Source organism: Hippichthys cyanospilos, chromosome 3, assembly GCF_059441005.1.
Source record: "Hippichthys cyanospilos isolate Australia breed blue-spotted pipefish chromosome 3, RoL_Hcya_1.0, whole genome shotgun sequence".
In the NCBI taxonomy this organism is placed as follows: Eukaryota; Metazoa; Chordata; class Actinopteri; order Syngnathiformes; family Syngnathidae; genus Hippichthys; species Hippichthys cyanospilos.
Window position 1 is genome coordinate 10,151,912 of NC_142371.1, and position 21,527 is coordinate 10,173,438.

The window sequence follows — 21,527 nt, forward strand, 5'->3', positions numbered from 1 at the left end:
TTATCAACCGTGTTTAACATTGAAAAGTTGGAAGTTGTTAAATATAGTTCTTAAAAAAACAACAACCGAAAACCACCCAACAAAACATGTTGCTCAACCAAGCTACACCGTTTTGCTTGGCTGATCTGCATTAAAAGCGTAGTGCACAGCGAAGCCAGACCCGCGGACATTTAGCAGGAAAATCAAATCTGCTCGCATTTTTAAACTTACAATGGTTGAAGAAGACCAAAACGTAGATTGGACCGACGTGACTTTCAGCATTGGCTTCCATGTCAATAGAAAAGGATTTATTATTGGAAATGAAACGCACATGACTCTACAAGGAAGTCATTGAAGTCCTTCTGAGGAAAGAAAGAAAAATGGATTTTGTGTTGCATTAAGTGTTTTGGAAGATAGCCGTTTGGTGGGTGCAAACATTTGATTGATTGATATTTTTCATTTTTAATATGTTTTTGTAATTTTATTTCATTCATATTCAATAAATAGTAAAGAAATAAAATGTTTTTATATTAATTCTTATGTTCTTATATATATTCTATTATATATTATATTCTTCTTCTATTAAACTGCAAATAGTACTTTAGAGGCTCGGTTAAATCGAGGAGAAAATTGATTTCTCTAGGATAACATTACTTCACTGGCTTACTATGACAATCAGAAATTAATTTTAAAAAATTCTCCTTGCCTATAAAGCAATAATAGCTTGCACAGAATTATCCCTTGTGGTCAAAACCTTACCACAAAAGTAAAAAGTTTACATTTAGTACCTGTTGCTCCCAGAGTTTTCAAAAGTAATTGTTTGAGGAACCATCTTCTGGATTTGGTTACACCGGCAGCTACTCATTTTTAGATAGGCCTAAAATAACATCAATTCATTTGTCCCATAACTGTATATCACTAAGTTCCCTCTTTTCCCCTGAAACAAGTGGTCCTGCTTTCAACGCCATAGTCAACAATATTGCTTCAACATTCATGTTTAGAAGTCCATTTCAATATGGAAAAAAAAAAAAAAAAAAATCTTGTTTAGTTGAGCACACCTCAACTGCTAACCAACATCACAGTTACAGTTATTGCGATATGAACGGATGTCTCAACTTTGCTATGTCGTAAACACGGGCATCGTAACGCCGCATGTGTTGTTGATGCACATCCATTTACGTGCCGACATTCACAAGTCTGGGAAACATCATTCTATTTGTGTTCAAATTCGTCCTGGAACTACACATCCTCTCTTACTGTTTACTTACTCTTGATTTATTCAGCAGCCATTTAGGCAGCACACTCTATTGCTTGCTGCCAATCCACTATGCTCTCCATTATGTTAGTATAAAACAAAACCAACTAAACTCGTGACAGGAATTTTACATGAATAAAAGTCAACAGGAATTCTTTACTATTTTTAGAAATAGAAAATAGCACTGATTCACACATTACCTAGTTCAAAACAGAGAAAAATCCAAAGACCACCCCCCCCCCCCCCCCCAACAAAAAAAAAAATATTGGTGTTTGAAATATACCAGAAGTCAGAACACATTCTCTCATTCACACTGACGAATACGAGCAATGTGAGGCGGAGTTTATAAATAGCAACAGCATTCAAGTGAGCATCAGAAGACAGACAGCAACATCAGGAATTCAGCAACACAAAGATCTTAGAACTGTGACATAAATTCCAAAACGAAACAATAAAATATTACTGAAGAGGCAGCAGGCATCATCATAATTCATAAAAAGGCAAAAGTAGCCACGGAATATGACTTATAATAACAATAAGCAATGGGGAAACAGGAGAGGAATTTCCAGGAGTTGACATAGCCTAGAGGAAAGAGGAAGAGGAGAGAGGAAAAAGGAAAAAGTCACGTTGTTGGCTTTGCCTCCAGAAAACGCCGTTGCCAAGTCCGAAGCCTGTCTATGTACAAAAAAAAATAAAAAATGAGGAAAGCAAGTAGTGGATCAAAAGGAGTAAGTAGTGGATCAAAAGGAGTACCGGCACCACTGTAAGAGACTCAGTAAGGCAACACAAGGGGGCCACAGGACAGATGCACATATGGACACAAAGCCTTATAATAGGAGAGTATTAGGCGGTGTCTTACCTGTTTGGCTGAGTTGTGAGGTGCTCCGGCTCTTGCGTGAAATGCCAACCATGGCCTGCATTTTGGCACCGATGCTGGAGCGCCTCTTCTTGTCGTCAGCGCCTCCCGTGCCCACCGCCGTGTCCGACTGGCTGCCGTCTGTCTTTTCCAGGTTACACATGTCACCGCTGATGCTGGTGCTCTTCGTCATATTCATGCCGCCCGACGAGCCCATCTGCCTGTTTTTCATTTTGGATGCAAAGTCACTGTCAGCCACCACCATTGACAGGGGGAGGCAGGAGAGAACAGAGAAGAGAGAAAAGGCCAAAGGACAGGAAGAGGCCAGCGGGAGGGATGTGATAAGAGAGTAGAGGGAGACGGAAAGTGAAGGAAAGGATGAAAGCAGATGACAGGAGAATAAAAGGAGATGGGGAGGTGAGGGGTAAAAAGGAGAGAAGGACAGAGTTCAGGTACAGGAATTCATGACTTACAGTATAGATGATTACGGGCTCAGAGTGTATCTGCATGCTAAACTGGATATGGTGAATTTTCAACTAAATGCTAAATTTAGCTTACTTTAATAATAATAAAGCCAAAATATAGAAAGCATGTGTATACTCTAAAATGTCCTCACAGCATTTAGCAAAGTTTGTTGCAACATCATGCGGTTTGCCAAACAGACACTATGCAGTTTATATGATCATGACTTTGCCCATGTAGGTAGAAACTCGTAGACAATGGCAATCTATATTTTACATCTCGTATCAAATCTTACACAGAGTTCAACTTTTGGTCTGCCATGAGAATTAATCCTCAAGTCGAGTGCTTCGTATCCAGGCCACATCCCAAATTAAGATCTTATTTTAGCTCATCCAGTTATGCTCTCTTTAAGAGACAAATTATATTACGTGTCATGGGGTTTGCATAGCTGATGAGATGAATTACACGTTAAACCCTTGAGCTACTGATAACAATTCACGTGATTGTACCTTTGCTGTCTTTTGAAGAGAATTTAAGACAGACAATTTTAATAACTACTTGAACTGGGCTCTGCAAAATCCGCTTCATTATGTAATATGTACTATGTTCAGATCATTCACAATGGAAAAAGACTAATGCCTAACATGATGTGTGTCTGGAGAAATGTATGGACTGGGGCCGAAGACTGGTTGTTTCTGGATCTCATTCTGGTTTCCCGCCACTGGTGAAAAAAGACAGATGTCTTCACTGTGGACAACACAACTTTTAAACGTGCGGGTGCCCATGCAGATGGGTTCTGTTGTAGATCAGTCTACCCTCTATACATAAATATTGAATACTTGGCGATGCACAATGCTTTCGATTAATTATTATAGTCTCGAGATTTCAGGGGCACTAGATGGGGAATTGTCTGGAGGAGTGTTGGCTGAGGCTAACACGGCTCTGAAGAACATCGAGACACTTTTAAGCACAGTCATGTTCAAAGACAAATACTTGGAAGTTGAATCAAACACAACTTATTGTATTTCATGCATAGTAAATAATGTGGAAATAAATGTGTTCACACCCAACCCGCTCAAATGCCAGAATTTTGTGATCTACACACTAACGCTCAAATGCCAGGATTTTGTGATTTACAAAAAAATAGACCAAGATAATTGCTTGTGACCATTTACATGACCTAGAATCTTTACAACTCAATTAATTAAAAATGTCTTATGTTAACTGAAAATAAACAAAAAAAAAATCTGGAAGTGCAACCAAATATTAGGGAGAATAAAGTTAGTTGTGTATTTTTTTTTTTTTTTCTGCAAAGACGACACTGGTCACCTCCAGAAGACCAGCATATCTACAGTGAAGCATGGTGGCTACATGTTATGCTATGGGGCTGTCTTTACCCTGTTGGAATTTCTGAGATAAGGAAGATGACAATATGAACAGTTCCAAATATCAGTCAGTGTTAACAACAACAACAACAAAAGTTAATACAGTATTTCTGTTTAGAAAGCAAAATTAATAGCGGTAAGTAAATCAGCCTACTAAAAAAACAAAATAATAATAATTTGGGATTCATCAGAAGTACAGTGGGCCCCCGTGTAACGACATTAATCCGTTCCGCAGTTGGGGCCGTAAGGTGAATTCATCGTATGACGGGCAATTCAAACCTATGTTAAATAGCTAATGCGTTTAGAACCCCAGGTAAAAACATCAAAATTGTACATATATATTAATACTTAGTAGCAAAATAGTATAGTAAGCCCACAGCCCACCAGCCCCTTTTAACCAAGAGCAACTTTGACCCTTTTCAAATTTTACTTTTATATATATATATATATGATATACATGTATACAATCAGAAAAACATCATAAATAAATAACTCTAGAAAGGATTTATTTACCTTTGAGTGCCCCTTGTTATGCCCATATTCCTTAACAAGGGTTATCTCCAGCATAGTTTCAATATAAATCATCTTTTTACTTCTCTTTTTAACATCACTAGCAATCTTGGGACCCATGGCTAAGCCTTTTAACTTTGAATTAAGCAGTCAAATGCACTATAAATACGGTTTTGTAACCACTCACAATCGAACATAGCTTTGCCGTTCTGCCATTACGAAACGAGTGAGGCCGACCAATAGCAGACCATCATCTCCGTGAGGAGACGCCGACAAATAGCAGACCAGCATTGTAGTCACGCGTTGCATGGAAGCAGTTAGACAGCAAGAGTGAATAAGTGCAATTACCTAAAAACGCCAGCAGAAGGAGGCAAAACAACACAAATAGAGGCAAGCCCCTTGTTTTTGGTCTAATATTCGGGAAAAAGTCATAAAAAGGGGATGAAAAAACTCAGTATTCCACGGCGCAACATGAAAATGTCGGAAATCAGGGAAGTTGTAACACGGGGTTCCACTGTACATTAAATGGTGTCAGTTGTATGACTCCTCTTTAATAAAGATTTCAGTGTGATAGAACCATTTGAAACAATGCCACATCCCAGTTATAAAAGGGTGTGCACGCTTTTTTTCTATCTCACAAAAAAACCTATTATATAAAGATTATTTTCCAATACAGGACCTAAATCTCTAGACTGGCTAAAACTACCAGGGACTGTTCTTTCACTTGGTCAATTGAGATGATCTTGTTTCTGATAATGTAAATATGATGAAGTAGTCCGTTATATTATGAACTGAAACGTAACCAGCTATGCCAAATGGATGCCGCGCTGGTCAAACTGAGCCAGTATAGCACTAACCTATATCACCTAATTAACTACAATATACAATAATGTACCCATTCAATGGGATTTATGCCACAGAACATGGCAGGAATTCTGAATAAATATCTTGGCCAGCTACACTAATTTCTTTTCCCCCAAATTGTATTTAGATTTTTGTAACCATTGTCTGCTACCCAATGCGACCACAAGCTCCCAATGGAAAATGAAACGGTTCAAATTTCAGCATTTTAAGAGCACTGTTGCTGAGCATTAACATGTGCCTTCGTGCCTGGCTTCTAAAATACCAACCTGTGTGAAAGGCACATGAAGATGGCATGGTTCTAGGAAAACCGATGAGAAGGCACAGGCAAAATAAGAGGCAGTCGAGGATTTTTCAGCTCGGTTGAATATTATGCCCACAATATATAATTTGATACACTGTCTGTTCAGCAGTGCTATTTTGGAGTTTCTGAAATATCAGGAGGCTGGACTTGAGGCAAGTAAGGAGGAGCGAATCCACACTATTGAGCAACTTGTGAAAAATCTCAACGTTCACGGGTGTTCTGCCTTAAGTTTTTGAAAGGCAATGTTAGGCCGTTCCTACGATTTTATCTTCCTCTGAATTATCGGAATGTTTAATTTATTTATAGAAGAATTGATGCCAATGAATTTGCTTTAATCATGCCATTCAGTGGTTCTTTAAACTGAAGTACTGTATGTGTCATAAACTCCTTGATATTATACTTGGGCTATACAAAATACATTTTGTCTAAGCAGAACTAGGAATACATCTGATACAGTCCTCTTAAATGTAAAGATTTGTAACATGACTGTTAGAATAGGCTGTTTTTACAAATTTCTTGAGTTGTACATGTGTGTCTCACATGGCACATTCATTAAACATGATTTTGTAAACACATTTTTGATAATGATTTAAAAATATTGTATTCTGATATAAAACAAATACATAAAAATAAATACATAAATAAGTGTTAGACCTACTCACATTACAGTCCCAAATTTCTTTGTGAAAATCTTGGCACACCAAACAGCAAATGTGCCTGTTTGAAAAAACTGGACTGCCTTGCAGTTTCTGATTTACTCTGTAGACAGGGAATATAATTATCCTTATCATGCACAATTTATAACATGCGTTATTATCTAGGGCATGATGTTCCCAAGACAAAGCTTTCGTTACAAAAATTGAATGTACAGTTGTATATCCTGAAAATTCATGAAAAACCTGACAACAAAGCAATAACCCATATGTAGATTAGTATACCCTGTAAACAAACACAAAAAATGTAAAATCCTTTATGAAAATAATGATTTCAAAAGTAAAAATCTCTAAGGGACTGCTTGTTGTTATGTGTTGAAGTTGATAATTATGTACCGTTGGAATACATTTAAACTACGCTAACAGGAGAGCTCATATTTCAACACAGTGTTTATTGAGTTCCGCAAAAAAAGCAAAGAAATAAAGTCAAATTAAAGTCTGTAATATTTGTCATTCAAGTCATTCAAGTCATTCACTCCAGGAATATAGCTTGGCTTTTGTTCATTAGATGAGTTGTTTTCGAAATGGGGTAGCTAGACAAGCGTTTAAGTAAACATGTCCACTCTTCGTTTAAGTAATGAAAAGTCCCTGTCCTTGAAAACACCGGTCTTCACTCTTCCATGAATGAATGGTTACTAAGGCAACAATACTGGTGAAAGACATTCAATTAAAAAAAAAAAAAAAAAAAAAAAAAAAAGATCTAGAAGCACTAACGCCTCGAAACCACAATTCATCCTGGAGGCAACTGGACAGCAGAGTGAATGCTTGTCGGTTGCAAGTGCGGCTGAGTTTTGTGAAACACAAGTTCTCATAAGACTAAAAACCCATTTGGCTATTATGGTGTTTGCACAGCAAGCCAATGGGAGCAGGCCCATTTAATGCGCGGTAGATGTGTATTTACACAGTGACCTGAATACATAAGGGATGAGTCACAAGTAAATGTACCTCGTAGCGATGTTTCTGTTCAATCACTCTGCTTCAGTGCTTTCATGGTTGAGGATGGCTGAGCAATGAGCTACAGTAACATTTTTTTCATTTGAGGCAAGCTGCATCTGTCTTTGAATATACCGTTCTGGTAGATTTCAGTCATTGAAATATTTAGAATATTTAATTACTATTTAGTTCATGAGTACAATGTCAACTTGTGAAGGGTAATTTGAGTAATACGGCAGACCACTCAACAACGATGCAGTTTAACACTTTTGTAAAATAACACTTTTGCTTTTCTTTTTTTTTCTTTATTACTTTACTGGAGAAATGTATTGATGGTCCAAAAGTAGCGATGGCGAACTGCATTTAGGAAAAGGAGGTGTCATGTACTGACTGACAGTTTTGGTTTGGCTTGAAATGATGAAGACGGCTGACAATTCCTTCCTGCGTATTAAATACAATAAATATATATTATAAAATCTTGTTTAAATAATAGTATATGGACATATTAAATAACATGTTGTACATACAGTAAAGCAAATATTATATTATTTATAAAATTATGACTTATTAATAAGCAATAAATAAAAACTAACAGTACAGCACAGATGAAAATATAACTGAATAAGAAACAAATTTGTTTGATTGATTCCATTACCAATTTCAACTGACAGCTACATGGTACTAAAATCCATGGTACTGAAACAGCAGCATTTTATCCATCTTTACTCACCATGCAACCAGTTTGCTATTTTATGCATGTTGGTTTTTTTGTTTTTGTTTTTTTATAAAGATGACATGACCAGTAACTTCTCTTTTTTCGCTGTTAACGTGGAGCGACCCCCCCCCACACACACACAAAAATGAAAAACCGCAAAGTAGCGTCACCCCATGTCTCCCATATTTTCTTGAACAAGCTGTTTAAGCCATATCTAAAATCAACTCATTTCTGCAAGATTTGCAAATTTCGATAGGCATTTTAACCAGTCCAAGCAATGCATGTTTCAGTTCTATCCACAGTGGTTTAATTGTATTTGGATCAGGGATCAAGGGTCATTAGGTTTGCATTTTGTTCTTAGCCATTTTCAGGTGTGTTTTCATTCATTATACTGTTGAAGACCAAGACTTGAGGACTTGATTGACATGGCAGTATTGAGATTTTCTAAAAAGACCTGATCTGTCTGAAGAGCTGGAGTCTGGAGAATTCACTCCTTAAACCTTCGACAACTGGAAAAGTTAACTCAAATGTGGGCCAAAATAAATGTTGATAGATGTCTAACTAAAAGTTCCAAGAATCTACATGCAATATCAGGGTTGGACTTCTGACACAAAAAATGTCATCTATAAAGCTGTGGTTTAAAAATATGTAAAGCCACGTAGGTCTTTTCACCCAAAAACCAATTTTACAGTCAAACCCATGTGTAAACATCTCTGATAAATCAGGATTTGGTTGACCTTTTGTTTCATTAAATTTGAATGACATTACATAAAGATGAATAATTTAATATAGTTACCTTGTGTTAATTAAAGATGGAGTACCTACTGCATGGTGTCTGATGGGGCACAAAATGCAATCATTTGTGGCCCAAATTTATACTGTAGCTGTCATGAAGGACACCGTTTTCATTCTGTTTAATAGCAGGCTCATTCAGTTCACTTTCAGTCAAGTCTTACAATTTTGTTTGATAACAAAATGGTGTATCCAACATTCAAATTATTACCTCATTATTACCTTATTACTTCTTTTAAATATGTCATCACAAGCCTTTTGCTCATTCCTGAAAGTGAACTGAGAGGAAATAATAATGGCAGTAGCATTGCTGAAAATTAAGATGGGGTGCTTTAGGTAATGCAGGGGAGTATTAAAAATGGAAGTGGAAGACACACATTAACAGTGAGGGATTAGAACAAAACATCGACACAACAATGAGCAGCACGGACAAACGCTGAAGCAACAAACAGTATTTTCCAGTGTACTTATTTACAGTGAACCTAGACAATGGGGAAAAAAAATGATCTACTTTTCCTTGTCAGACATACATGACACATGAAGGCCAAAAAGGGGGTCATTGCTTTTATCTTAATTTGTTTTGCTCAGGTCCAGAGAGCTGCTTAGCATTACTTGGGTTGATAAGTACAACTAATGTCACTAATGCTGTGAATTCCACTCAGGTTGGGGACAGTATAGCTTTAGTCTAGATATAGAACTATAAATACAGGTGTACTGGTTTGCTCTTGACGTTTTATTTCCGTCAAATAGGAATACTCTCATGTGGCTAGAATAAAGAGGCCATCCTTGATTGTACTGTCCTCAAAATAACTAGGGTCCTTGCCCTGAGAAAGACAAAAAAAATATTTCAAGGAGATTGTTTGAGGAATAGTTAAACGCCCTCATTTCAAGTTTTGCCGAAGCAAATTTATGTCAGTAAATCGCAACCTGCAGAAAGATGATAAACCTACATACATAGTCAAGGCTCAAAATATACACTTTTTTTGCAGAAAGGTTTTGTGAATTATTATTATTATTATAGTCAATAATGTTTAATGCATTAATGGCTTTTGAAGTTTTAAATGTATGACTTCATTTGAATGCGCCATACATTTCGTTCTCATGTTAGCAGCTCGCAGACTTGTGCCATATCATACAACGACAGCTTAACTGATGAGTGCTTTCTTATCATCCTAAATGAGCAATTGATTTTGATTATTTATTGGTGGTGTGTTGATACTGATGGTTATGGGATCTGATAATAAGTTGGGAGAAAGGAGTGGCAAGGACAAGTCAAGCTAATCGGAACACAACCACTGCTCCAAGGAAAAACTTCCAAAATAAAAGTCGTTCATGTATTATTTGGTGTGTTTACTTTGTAATTGACCTCCGTGGCGTGTTTAAGGTGGGGTTCTCTCTCTCTTTTTCCATTTTACATTACAACTCCACTGACGACAGCAAGTGAATAATTTGAATTGAACATGCAACATCCTTCATGAGAACGCACACATTTTTTTTCCATGTGCAGCTTGAACCGTGGTAATTGTTTCATACCAAAACTTTGCACTCTCAGTTTAGCAATTCCTTATTTTTATGTTTACACGAGGTGCAAAGTACAAAATGTAGAATGAGAAGAGCAATGTGAAAGCACTCATTTCGAGCCTTGATATTATATGTACAGTTTATAGATGTGGACCATTTAGGTCGTTTTGGGGCATCCAATAATACGAAAGACTGTTTTGAGATCTCTTGCTTGGTTTCTCTCTGATGGAATAACGATGGAGCATTTTTTCTAAATGATGGTGTTAGTAATATAGTCTTGGCTGTTTTGTCCTTCACCCCTACTCTTACAGTAGCTTGTAGCTGCTAGTTTCAACACTACAAAAGAAGCATACACAAATGGTGACGCTTCGCGTAAAATTAAATGAGCAACAGGGCAGATTGAGGTTTGTATTGATTAGTAGGAGTCTGCAGTTAGAGGCTGCCACGCTAGTTACCTGAGGTCAGTCTCTGAGATACTCCTCTGGTGCAAGTCATCTTCGTTCATCAGCATGTCTTCATGATGCTGCTTGGATTTGTCTACTTTGTCCCTCGATCCCTTTCGCTCTCCCCGCACGATCCCCTCATTATTGACCCTTGCCCCTTCACCTCCACTTCTCTTGCCTGTCTCTTCCTCTTCTAGTACTTCAACTAAATGCTCATCCCCCTCCCGCGACTGGCTCCTTGATCGCAAATAACTGGAGACGGAGACAGAAGCAAGACAGCAGCACATGCACAGCAGAAAGAAAACCAAACAAAAGCATCAGAAGTGTCAAGTGACAAAAATAAAGCCACATCCAGAAATATCGCAGCCAAGATCAAAGCAGACAGAGCGATAACAGAAGACAGAAACGAAAACCTACTGTTAAGCGCCATGCAAAATGTCTCTCTCTTTTTTTTTATCTGATACATGAAACATCAACATGATGCAATGTCTTCAGATTATTTAAGACATTATGACCAGTTATGGACAAGCTTCTCCCACAGCTTAAACACAGCAGAGTTCAATGTTTGGTTCAAGATTTTTCTACAACAGAGCCAAACCTGAACTCATTGGGGTGAGAAAATGACACACTTTGCTATCTGGTGCATTTTTTCTCTTAAGCTCGTCCCAGTGCAAACATTTTCAGTGAAGAAAATGTCTGGACATGGAAACGTATACAGGAATAAAACATTTCAGCTGTGGGGGATTTGTCCACTTGTGAAAACAACATGTTAGGTGAATAGTGAAAAACGGTTCACTGTCCCCTGGAAGCAGCCTACCGGATTTTGCGGTTTCCCTGTGGCCTTTCAGACTGGACAGACATGTAGCTCGTGCTGCTGAACCGAGAGGCGCTACTGGTTCTCGACACAGCGGACACGTCGCTAACATCACTGTCTGATGACTTGGCGGACAGGTTATCTGAGCCCCGTGGATCCCTGCTGGAATGCTGAAGAGAGGGGAAAAAAAAGTTGCAATCATGCCTACTATTGACTCCAACAGGAAAAATGTCATACACCTACGTCTCATAGAATTTCACTGAGCCAGTTAGACACGAGGCTTCTTACTTGTAGCTTTGGCAACTATCCACAAAACTCAAGACCACTTTAGTTAATCCATTCATCCATCTTACCAGACAGAAATTCTGTGAAAAATGCAAGGATGGCTCCAGGATTTTTTGCATTCTGGAGCTAAAGAGTAGCTTGACTGATAAATAGATCACTCAATAGTGGTGAATATTGGTTAATCAGAAGTAAATGGTAACAAGTGTGTTCTGACTTCCATCTAACATGAGTTTAACTTTGATTGTTTAATTAAGACACAGCCACATGTATATTTATATGAGGGTGTGCAAAGTTGTGAAACTATTATCACAATTATTTATTTCTATCGTCCTTTCCTCTCATTGCAATTTTGTTGTACATGTTAAGGTTTCAAATATGTTTGACATAATTTATCGTGGTCTGTTGTGGCATTTTAATGGGAAAGGTGCACATTACTGTACATGTGTGTATGTGTGTGTGTGTGTGTGAGTGTGTTTATGTGTGCTGCTTTCTATTCACTAGTTTTCTTGTTATTATTTAACAAATAGGTATGTTACAGCTGTAGCTTTCGTGACAGCACTGTATAAATTAAAAAATAAATGTAAAAATGTATTGAACCCAGGCAAGCAGGTGATAGACATTTAAACTGCAGATTCCAAAAGCCTATTTGTCAGCCTTGATGGTAAAGCACGTTCCACCAGGCTATCCAAGAATGTGGGTATGCATATGATAACCAGTGACTTCGTCTGAGGAATGTTTATTGTAAAAATGAGTGTTGAGTGTGACTAAGTAGAGGTATTTGCAAATCTTCTTTGGAAATTCTAAATGTTGTTTTGTCAATGGAGCTTCCGAGAAGGATGTTATTCAACAGACAACAGGTAATTCATAAGCTGGACTGCTTTTTACAGCACACTGACTGCTTCGAAAATGAGAGTATTCATAACACAGACATAAAAGGAAAGCTGGGCAGCGACTCCTGGGTTTATCCCGGGCAGCAGGGAGAGAGAAGTCTGCGGCACAGCTTTCTAAACATGTCCATGATGCCTTTAGAGAGTAGTAAACACGTGACTCTGCAAAATGTCAAAGTCACGTTCCTTTACAAGTGTAGAACCACTGTAGCAAAAGAAAGCACATTTTTCATTTGCTGTACTTTCAGCTCTATCAATTCATGCAAGTATTGAACTTTGTAATTCGGAAAAAAGTGAGCAGCTACACACTCAAATGTTTGCTATATATATATATATATATATATATATATATATATATATATATATATATATATATATATATATATATATATATATATATATATCTTGTGTGAATTGCTACCATAAAAATAATAATCCACCTAAGTCATTCATTAACCAATGTAGGGCATTAGTTACCGTAATAGAGTTTTTAAAGGTGATAATGATGCTAAACGGCGTTTATACATTATTATTCATAAAAATGAACGCAAGCTGTCACATTATTGAGATGGAGAAGTTTGCGTGATCCTGGGAGCTTAGTTGGCTATATATATATATATATATATATATATATATATATATATATATAGAGAGAGAGAGAGAGAGATGTATGTATCTATGTATGTATATATATATATATATATATATATATATATATATATATATATATATATATATATATATATATATATATATATATATATATAGCCAACTATATGAGTTTTTCTTGAAATCACTTTACATAAATCTGTGGCAGCCTGTATGTTTCAACCCCATTCCTCCCTAAATAAATATAGAGTAAGATCAATGACACCACAGCTTCATCATCAGCTTCATCACCCTCCAGAACAATCAATAATTTTTGTTATTTTTGACATTTAATTTTGCTACCATTAATCTAATAACTAATAAACAAGGAAAAAAAACATTAAAACTATAAAATGTATAGATTTTTTAACACAAATGTGGATCTGCTCATTGTCTTGTTATTTGAAAATAAAATCCAACTTGAATCCATTTTTCTCTTGAAGAATTCAGTGGCTCTGTTGAGCAATTTACGTATCTATGCGTTTAAGGCCCATCAGCAAGTCTTTTTCTAATGTGGAAAGCCGCAACTGTGATTTTTCTGGCATAGATTTTAGTACACTTCAATGCCAAGAATGAGTATTCAACACGTGTCCTCAAACGTTTTTGAAAGTACAGTGGCTTTTAAGTGTCCAGACAATATTTGGTGTCTCGTTGATGTTTTTGACAATAACAACAATAACAATAACAAGTTGACAAAGCCAAAATGGCTCGATCAGATGCAAACAACAGGCATTCCTAGCAATAGAATTTGCAGCGTTTCTCAGAAACTGTTAGCCACGGTTAATGGTCATAGTGTCCTTTAAGAAAATGACTGTCATGTTCATTTTGTGGCAGACTAGCACAAGGATTGTATTAAGTACGATCGCTGTCAAAAAGAGGTATGCATGTTGAACAATTTGTATCCGTCATTTAACCATTTTGAGCTGTAATAGTTATATATGAGTCCTTTGTGTCGGTACGAAACATTTTCATGTCACTAAGAATATTTTTCCTTGTGACTACGAACCAAAGTCGTGACAACAAATCTAAAACCTGCGAGTGCAAAGTCTTTTCATTACAACTCTCACTTGTTCACATCTGAGCACTAACCTATTGAATGGATTGCCGTCTGTAGATACGATTTTGCTGCGAGCCCGAATCACAATATGCAAATTGAGAAGGCATCAAGCCAAATTACCAAGGAAAGAAGTCGATCCTGCGCGTCATCCACTGCACATGTGTCAAGAAGACAACAGCGCTGATGGACACTAATGGCATGGAAGCTGGAGCTTTCAATAGCTCATCACTCTTCACTGTTAAGTTTAATCAATGTATACACATTTTTAATGATGGTCAAATGAAGCTTTTGTGGGCCATTTGTGGTCATTTGGGGCCAATTGCTTTGAAAAAGGGTTCATTTTCTGAAGCGTCTGTAACAGCTAGGGACCTCTCCTGGCAAAAACAAACACTGCAGTTGATTTTAATGAACCTTTATCTTTGAAATACCTTGGTTTTAATGCACATACAAAAGCTTATTTTGAAACCAACCAACAAATAAATGGAGTTGAATAAACCCTAATTGATATTTTAAAAATATATATAAATCCTTATGTTGAAGAGACAATATGTAAGATTTAGTGACGTCCAGTGGTGAACTAAAGTGATTACATTTTTTGTTTACATTTTTAAATAGCCATCTATTCTACAGCCGCTTATCCTCACAAGGGGCCACAGGCTTGCTGGTGCCTATCCCAGCTGCCTTCTGGCAGTAGGTGGGGAACCTGAAATGGTTGCAAGCCAATATAAGACACACAGACACGAACACGCATTCACACAACCAATCCTGCATGCATGTTTTCTGTAGTGTGGGAGGAAGCCTTAGTGTCCCGAGACAACCCACGCAGCCGCTTTACTCCTCTCGAGAGCCTACCTGTTTTCTGATTGACACCAAGCTTTTGCCTTCGTCTACATAACAACGGAAAATGGGGCGGGAGTAGATTATAGCTCCTGTCCTCATTGGTCAATGGTCGCGCCGGGAGCCAATTCTGTGTCTGGCAGGGCACTCATTAGTGATTTCAGGAGGGAGAATGGCACCTCGATATCACACGTGATTGGCTCCCGGCGCGATTATTGACCAATGAGGGCAGGAGTGTCATCTACTCCCGCCCCAACCTCCGCTGCTTGTACTTACTCTGTATGAGTGGGGGAAAAGCAGAGAGCTTCACTCACTTTTTCAAGTTGTGTATTTTGCCTTGTATTTCATAAAAACTACATATGTATGGATAGAGCTCATGCCACTGAACATTTGAGTGGTTTAAAGAAAAAAAAAAAATTAAAAATATTAGTTATCCCGCCCTCAAAAGCAGGTAACATGTTGGTCCAAAAAAAACAAGAGTAGTCTTTTTAAAATGAATGCACAAGGGTTAAAGTCCTTAAAAGTGTGCAGAACTTCTTCCCTGGGGACTCCCATGTGGTCAATGATGGTGAGGGCTACCAGAAGTGAATGGAAAGCAGGCTACATCGTGAAGATGCACATTTTTCCATGCTCTACAGGAAAGAATCAATGGCAAGCATCCATTTATCCATTTTCTATAGCCGCTTGTCCTCACTAGGGTCACTGGCTTGCGGGTGCCTATTCCAGCCATCTTTCGGCAGTAGGCGGGGGACACTTTGGACTGGTTGCCAGCCATTCGCAGGGCACACAGAGACAAACAACCATTCACACTCACAATCACACCTAAAGGCAAATTGGAGTCTCCAATACATCTACCATAGATGTTTGTGAATGAATGTGGGAGGAAGCCGCAGTGCATTGAGAAAACCCACACAGGCCTGGGGAGAACATGCAAACTCCACATAGGAAGGCCGGAGCGAGCTGGAAATGGACCCGGGACCTCTGAACTTTGAGGCAGACATGCTAAAGAGTCTTCCACCGTGCTGCCAACGGCAAGCAATGCTTTTGAATTTGCGCAGTAGATTTTGACAGCTAGGAGCCCAACAAAAGCCTCAAATATTCACCAACAGAGAGTGCTGACTCACTGTGAAACAGCTCTATTTGCTTCTGTGACTAAAGGCAAGTGATTCAAACCGCAATATTCAGAATTGTATTTTGTGATTAAACTGCTGTGTACCTACGATCTAATCTTTTTACAATGACAGCTATGCTTTGTGAAAGGTTCAAGAATTCTGAAGAAAAACGTTTCAATCATCACCCCCAGACCTTTAAAACTGCATGGTATGATAAAGATCCACACTATGATGTGACTGTTAGCTAGGTGTACTGTATTGCAGCAAAGCAGAGGTTGTCATTATGTCCATGAATTAAGTACAGATGGCTACGATACAAATATGTATGGACGGATGTTTTCACCTTGTGGTACTCCTGCTCCAGCCGTGAATCGGAGCCTGCTCCCTGCTTGTACCTGTTCATCTTCATCTTCATCTGCCTGGTTCTCTCCTCCATGTCAATACCTGTGCAGAGAATGACAGTTATCATATGGCGGTCAATCACGAGTAAAATGTATGGTGGCAGGAAACACGGTAGTGATGGTAGACAAGCTTCTGCTGTGCTATGAGTCATGAGCTATGACAAGGACCGGTCAAATGGGAGAAAGCTGAATGGTCTGCTTGGAAATCATCATCATATTGAATCAAGAAACAAGCTCTGTAACAAATTTAACTGTTAAAATTCCTCATAATCCCAGTGTTCATGGAAATTGATAAATTGATAAACAAAGGCATGAAACATGAGACAAATAGCACTATTACCCATCTCAAACCAAATATTAATTGCCTTTATTTTTTTAATAAATCGAGAGCAACATTCTCTGGTTCATGACTCATACAAAAAAACATATATAGACTCTTTAAAAAAAAAAAAAAAAACATCAAGTTGTCAAGCCACTGTACTTCAGCAATTTTTTTCTGTTCAAAACGTGTAAATGTAACTAAATGTTAACATGTACTCATATAATCAACTAGCCACCTCTTCTGCCACCACCCTTGAAAGGAGACAACACTTTTGCAGCCAAACCCCTCACATTATTCTCACCCTGATGGCAGTTGGCCTCTACAAAATTCTCTTTGGCAATAAATCATCCAACTTTCTCACTGGATCCCATCTCCTTCACACACCAATCAACTCCTCCCTTGCCTCCGGCACTGTCTCCCAACTGAGTATGGCTAAAAATATGTCCTCACAAACAACTTCCATGAAATTCTACTATCTGTTTTCCGAAGCTACACCAATCCTAAATTGGTCCTAATCAAAGTCACCAATGACCTCCCTCTCTCACTTGAGTTTAGCTCGTTCAGTCTTCTCTTCCTCCTCAACCTCACTGTAGCTTGAAATTCCATCAATTACTCCACTACCTCCTATAAGTTGGTGTAGTCGGTACTGCTGTCCTATTATCTTTTATGTCCTTATACAGTCACCCATTGTGGTTTATATTTGCACCGCTAACCTGATGACAAGCAGAAATTTATATCTCCATGAAAACATCTCCATCCTTTTTCGTTCTCTCATCAACGGCCTCACAAACATTAAAAACCTGGATGGACAACAACTTTCAAAATCTAAAATGCAATCAAATAAAAATGAGCGTCTCCCCAAAATCTCTGCACCCAACAACTTGTGCAGTGAAGGATTTTGATAACACACCATGGAGAACAAGGGCGTTTCCACCATTTGATCGAGCTTTTGGGACTTCCTGCTCCTTGGAACTATTACACTCTCACATTATTTGAAAGACAACCCAACTCCCACCCATTCAAAATCCCCTGCAACATACAACTCTCCTCATACACACAACCTTACTATTTTGTTAAGGCCACTGCACAAAGGGTGATGCAGTGTAACACTCATGCCGTGTGTGGGGTTCTGCCAACAAGATCCCAGGAGCAGCCAAGTCTCGGCCACTAGTTTTGCTGTGATTCAAAATTTTGGATTGCAGTTGTATGATGTGGTAGTGTGGCAAAACAATCCATGAAAGCTTTCCCCTTCGCAAAATAACCATTTCCGGGGTTCTAAGCAAGTGCGACAGCTGTCAACCACGCAGGCTATCAAAATGCAATATATACAGTACACATATTTCGATACAGAACAATATTTATCTAGATCCTTAATTCATATGTAACTGTGAATAAAGTAGCAAAGCTTGTAGTAAAAGTATAAACGAGCAGAGTGCAAACTGCGCCCGTTACATTCAAATGAATTAGAGTGAGTCCCGAATTTCAATCTATACTAATTTTTTCATCTTTGTTCATGCCCATGTTGCTCTTTTGCAATCTGCAACTTCTTTGACTGACATTCGACATTTTGACAGATTAAAAAAAAGCAAAGTGGCACAGCATGAAGCAAATGTCACTCAGAACACATTATACGTTGTGCTATGATCTACAGCAGTGGTCCTCAACCCCCGTAACGGTCCGTGGATCAACTGGTACCGGGCCGCGTGGGTTGCACCCGAAATAATGTTTTAGAGATGATTTAGTTTAAAGGTAAGTGAACACCGAACGCAAACGAGGCAAAAAAGCGGAGAGTTTTGTATTGTAGTCAATGGAGTTTGCGTGACTGGGCACGAATGCACGTCGGGCGACGCAATGGACGCGAATGGAGCGACGCGAATGGCCGCGCGTGGTCACGAGAAGCGAAATTTCGCCTTTCGCCTGAAGTTTTTTTTTTTTTTTCCTTTTTCCATGTTTCGCGTCGCGACAGACAATCAACTTCGGGAACATTCAACGGCTCACGCAGGGGGTAGGACTGAATCATGGGGGCCGCTTTGTGGTCACTGGGAGCATTCCAACACGGCCAGCTGAGCTTTCAATACAAAACGGAACCAAGCAAGAGCACTCATCTGGCGTGTAGAAAGGCGGAAGCGAGAACTTGGGACAACTGGTATGTGCAGCGTTTGCTTAACTTAACAGCTGTTGAACCGTAGTTACTGTGCTCAGCTAACGATAGCGCAGAATTGTCAGCACAATATTTTTGGCTCCGCCTCTGGCCGCTGTTGATATTACATACACAGTGAGATAGTGAGAAGGATGATGTGGCTTTTAGAGCAGCCAGCCCCCCCCCCTGTCCACAATGGAACACGTTGACCGGTCCACGGTAATCAAAAGGTTGGGGACCAATTATCTACAGTATGTGTTATGCTGTCTATCACTAGGACAATTTGCAGTGATGGGAAGTAACACAGTACAAATACAGTGATCCCCCTACTTCGCAGTTAATGGGGGCTGTCAACCCCCCGCGAAGTCTGAAACCCGCGAAGTAGGGTATCAGTTCCTAGATTTCTATGTACGCCCCAATATAGCCGCAGTAACCATAAACAATCCTTTTTTTTTAATTTTTTGCCTATTTTATTTCCTTTCTCCTATTATTAACATCGTTATCCTTATTAATATTATTAAAATATTGTATATTCATTAAATAACTAATATTACTTAGTTTGTTGAGAATTTGTTCTCAACTTGTTGTTATCTGCACCAAGACTCCGGTGAAAGAGTACGCAAGTCATCACGTTGAACTTCACATTTATTTTGGCTCATGTATGGTGTATCATGTAATATCTGTTGAATAATAAATCAACAACAATCTTAAAGTCAGTAAACTAACATATAAACACTTAATCTATGAATTTACTGTATTTTTAGCCGACATTAGCGGGTTAGCAACAACTACAAAAACTACTAACTATAAAGTGCAACCTCTACACAAACGAACACATACACAGAATGAACACTCATCGCTTACTAAACATAGGCAGTAGCGTGCGTTATGAACAAAAATGATAATAAACTATAAATATGACCTTACGTTGTCATTCACTACGTCACCTTAACGAGCCGAATGACGCAAGAACGTAAATCAGGAAACGGAAATGCAACGCGACCCGACAAATTAAAAGCATGCATTTCAAAATAAGATAAAATCCGTCACGAACTCTAACGCTTGAAGAATTCTTAACATAGTTATTAACTAATATTACTTCGCTATTTGATTAATACAGTACTTTATAGTGTACTTTTTTTTGCTTTTTTTAAATTTTTGTACATTTTTGCACATTTTTTTAAATGATTTTTTATTTTGAAATATTTTTTATTTTTCCTGGAAAAAAACGTGAAGTGCTGAGACCGCGATATCTGAGACCGCGAAGTAGGAGGGATCACTGTACATCATTACTGTACTTAAGTCAATTTTGCCTATACGTTGTACTTATAGAAGTTACGTTTTACTTTTACTCTCTACATTTAAAACAAAAATACCGTACTTTTTACTTGCTATATTTCTAAAAATGCCTTTTCACTTTTTCTATTTTTAACAATTCACAACAAAAAGCCATGTTACTTTTCTTTCAGCATCTTTGGTCAAACACGGTTTAAGTAGTTTGCGCAATCAGCCTGGCTGCCGCTAAATTAAAAAAAATAAATAAATAAATAACGCAAAAAACCCCACAACTGTCAGCACCACATAACCTGGAGAGCAGAGAAGATAGCTAGATTAGGTAACCTTTGCAAGAAGCTAGCATCGAATAAGACACGGACAATTAAGTGGCCTTACTTGAAGGATTTCTTCGAGTTCATTGGGAAAGACAAACTGTCGTGGGGTCGTTGCCTTCAAGAATTCTCCATCAAATCTCAGAAAGCATGATTAGGTAAGTTAGCTAAACGGCGCGGCCGTTAAAACTTTTCGCTAAACTATTCGCTAGTTAACTTGGATATGTTCGCAACATGGCTAATGCTAGAGAGCTACGCTACTAAAGATAATGCTAATGCTGTTAGCTAAAGTTTTATTTGGACAAAGGTCTAGGTCTATATTCTCATTGGTTTTATCATCTACCAGGGGAAGAAACACCATTTAGCAGGGGAAGGCCATGCCAGGCAAAATTGTGGGGATTTTTTTATCATAATTTGATTGAGTTTATTTATCTGTGCCTGGGTGCCTTTAACTTGGAGATAGCACCATAGAAATCACTGAGTTGATCACTGTTCTGTTCAACCAAACAGATATCGTTTCCCTACATTTAAGGTTAAATATGATATGCATATTAGGCATTATTGAAGTTGGCTGCAGACAACTTCCTCACATCTTAAAGGCAGAAATATGAAAATCAAAAATAATTTTGACCATATTTTATTATATTATAATTATAATTTCATTTTTCAGTTTATTACACAGTTGTAC

The 21,527-nt window shown here is 38.1% G+C and overlaps 1 protein-coding gene across 27 annotated transcripts in view; it reads right to left on the reverse strand.

Moving 5' to 3' along the window:
- The window catches only part of rims2a (regulating synaptic membrane exocytosis 2a), a 153,234-nt gene that overhangs the window by 17,189 nt on the left and 114,518 nt on the right, over positions 1 to 21,527 (reverse strand). For 18 of the 27 annotated variants that reach the window (XM_088409533.1, XM_088409531.1, XM_088409537.1 and 15 more), the window contains 4 exons: positions 16,713 to 16,813; positions 11,547 to 11,713; positions 10,742 to 10,981; positions 2,094 to 2,338 (listed from right to left, as the gene is read on the reverse strand). In XM_088409533.1, coding sequence (XP_088265659.1) covers positions 2,094 to 2,338; positions 10,742 to 10,981; positions 11,547 to 11,713; positions 16,713 to 16,813 — 753 coding nt within the window. The remainder of the gene's footprint in view (positions 1 to 2,093; positions 2,339 to 10,741; positions 10,982 to 11,546; positions 11,714 to 16,712; positions 16,814 to 21,527) is intronic. The other 9 variants (XM_088409546.1, XM_088409548.1, XM_088409547.1 and 6 more) reach the window with 3 other exon arrangements.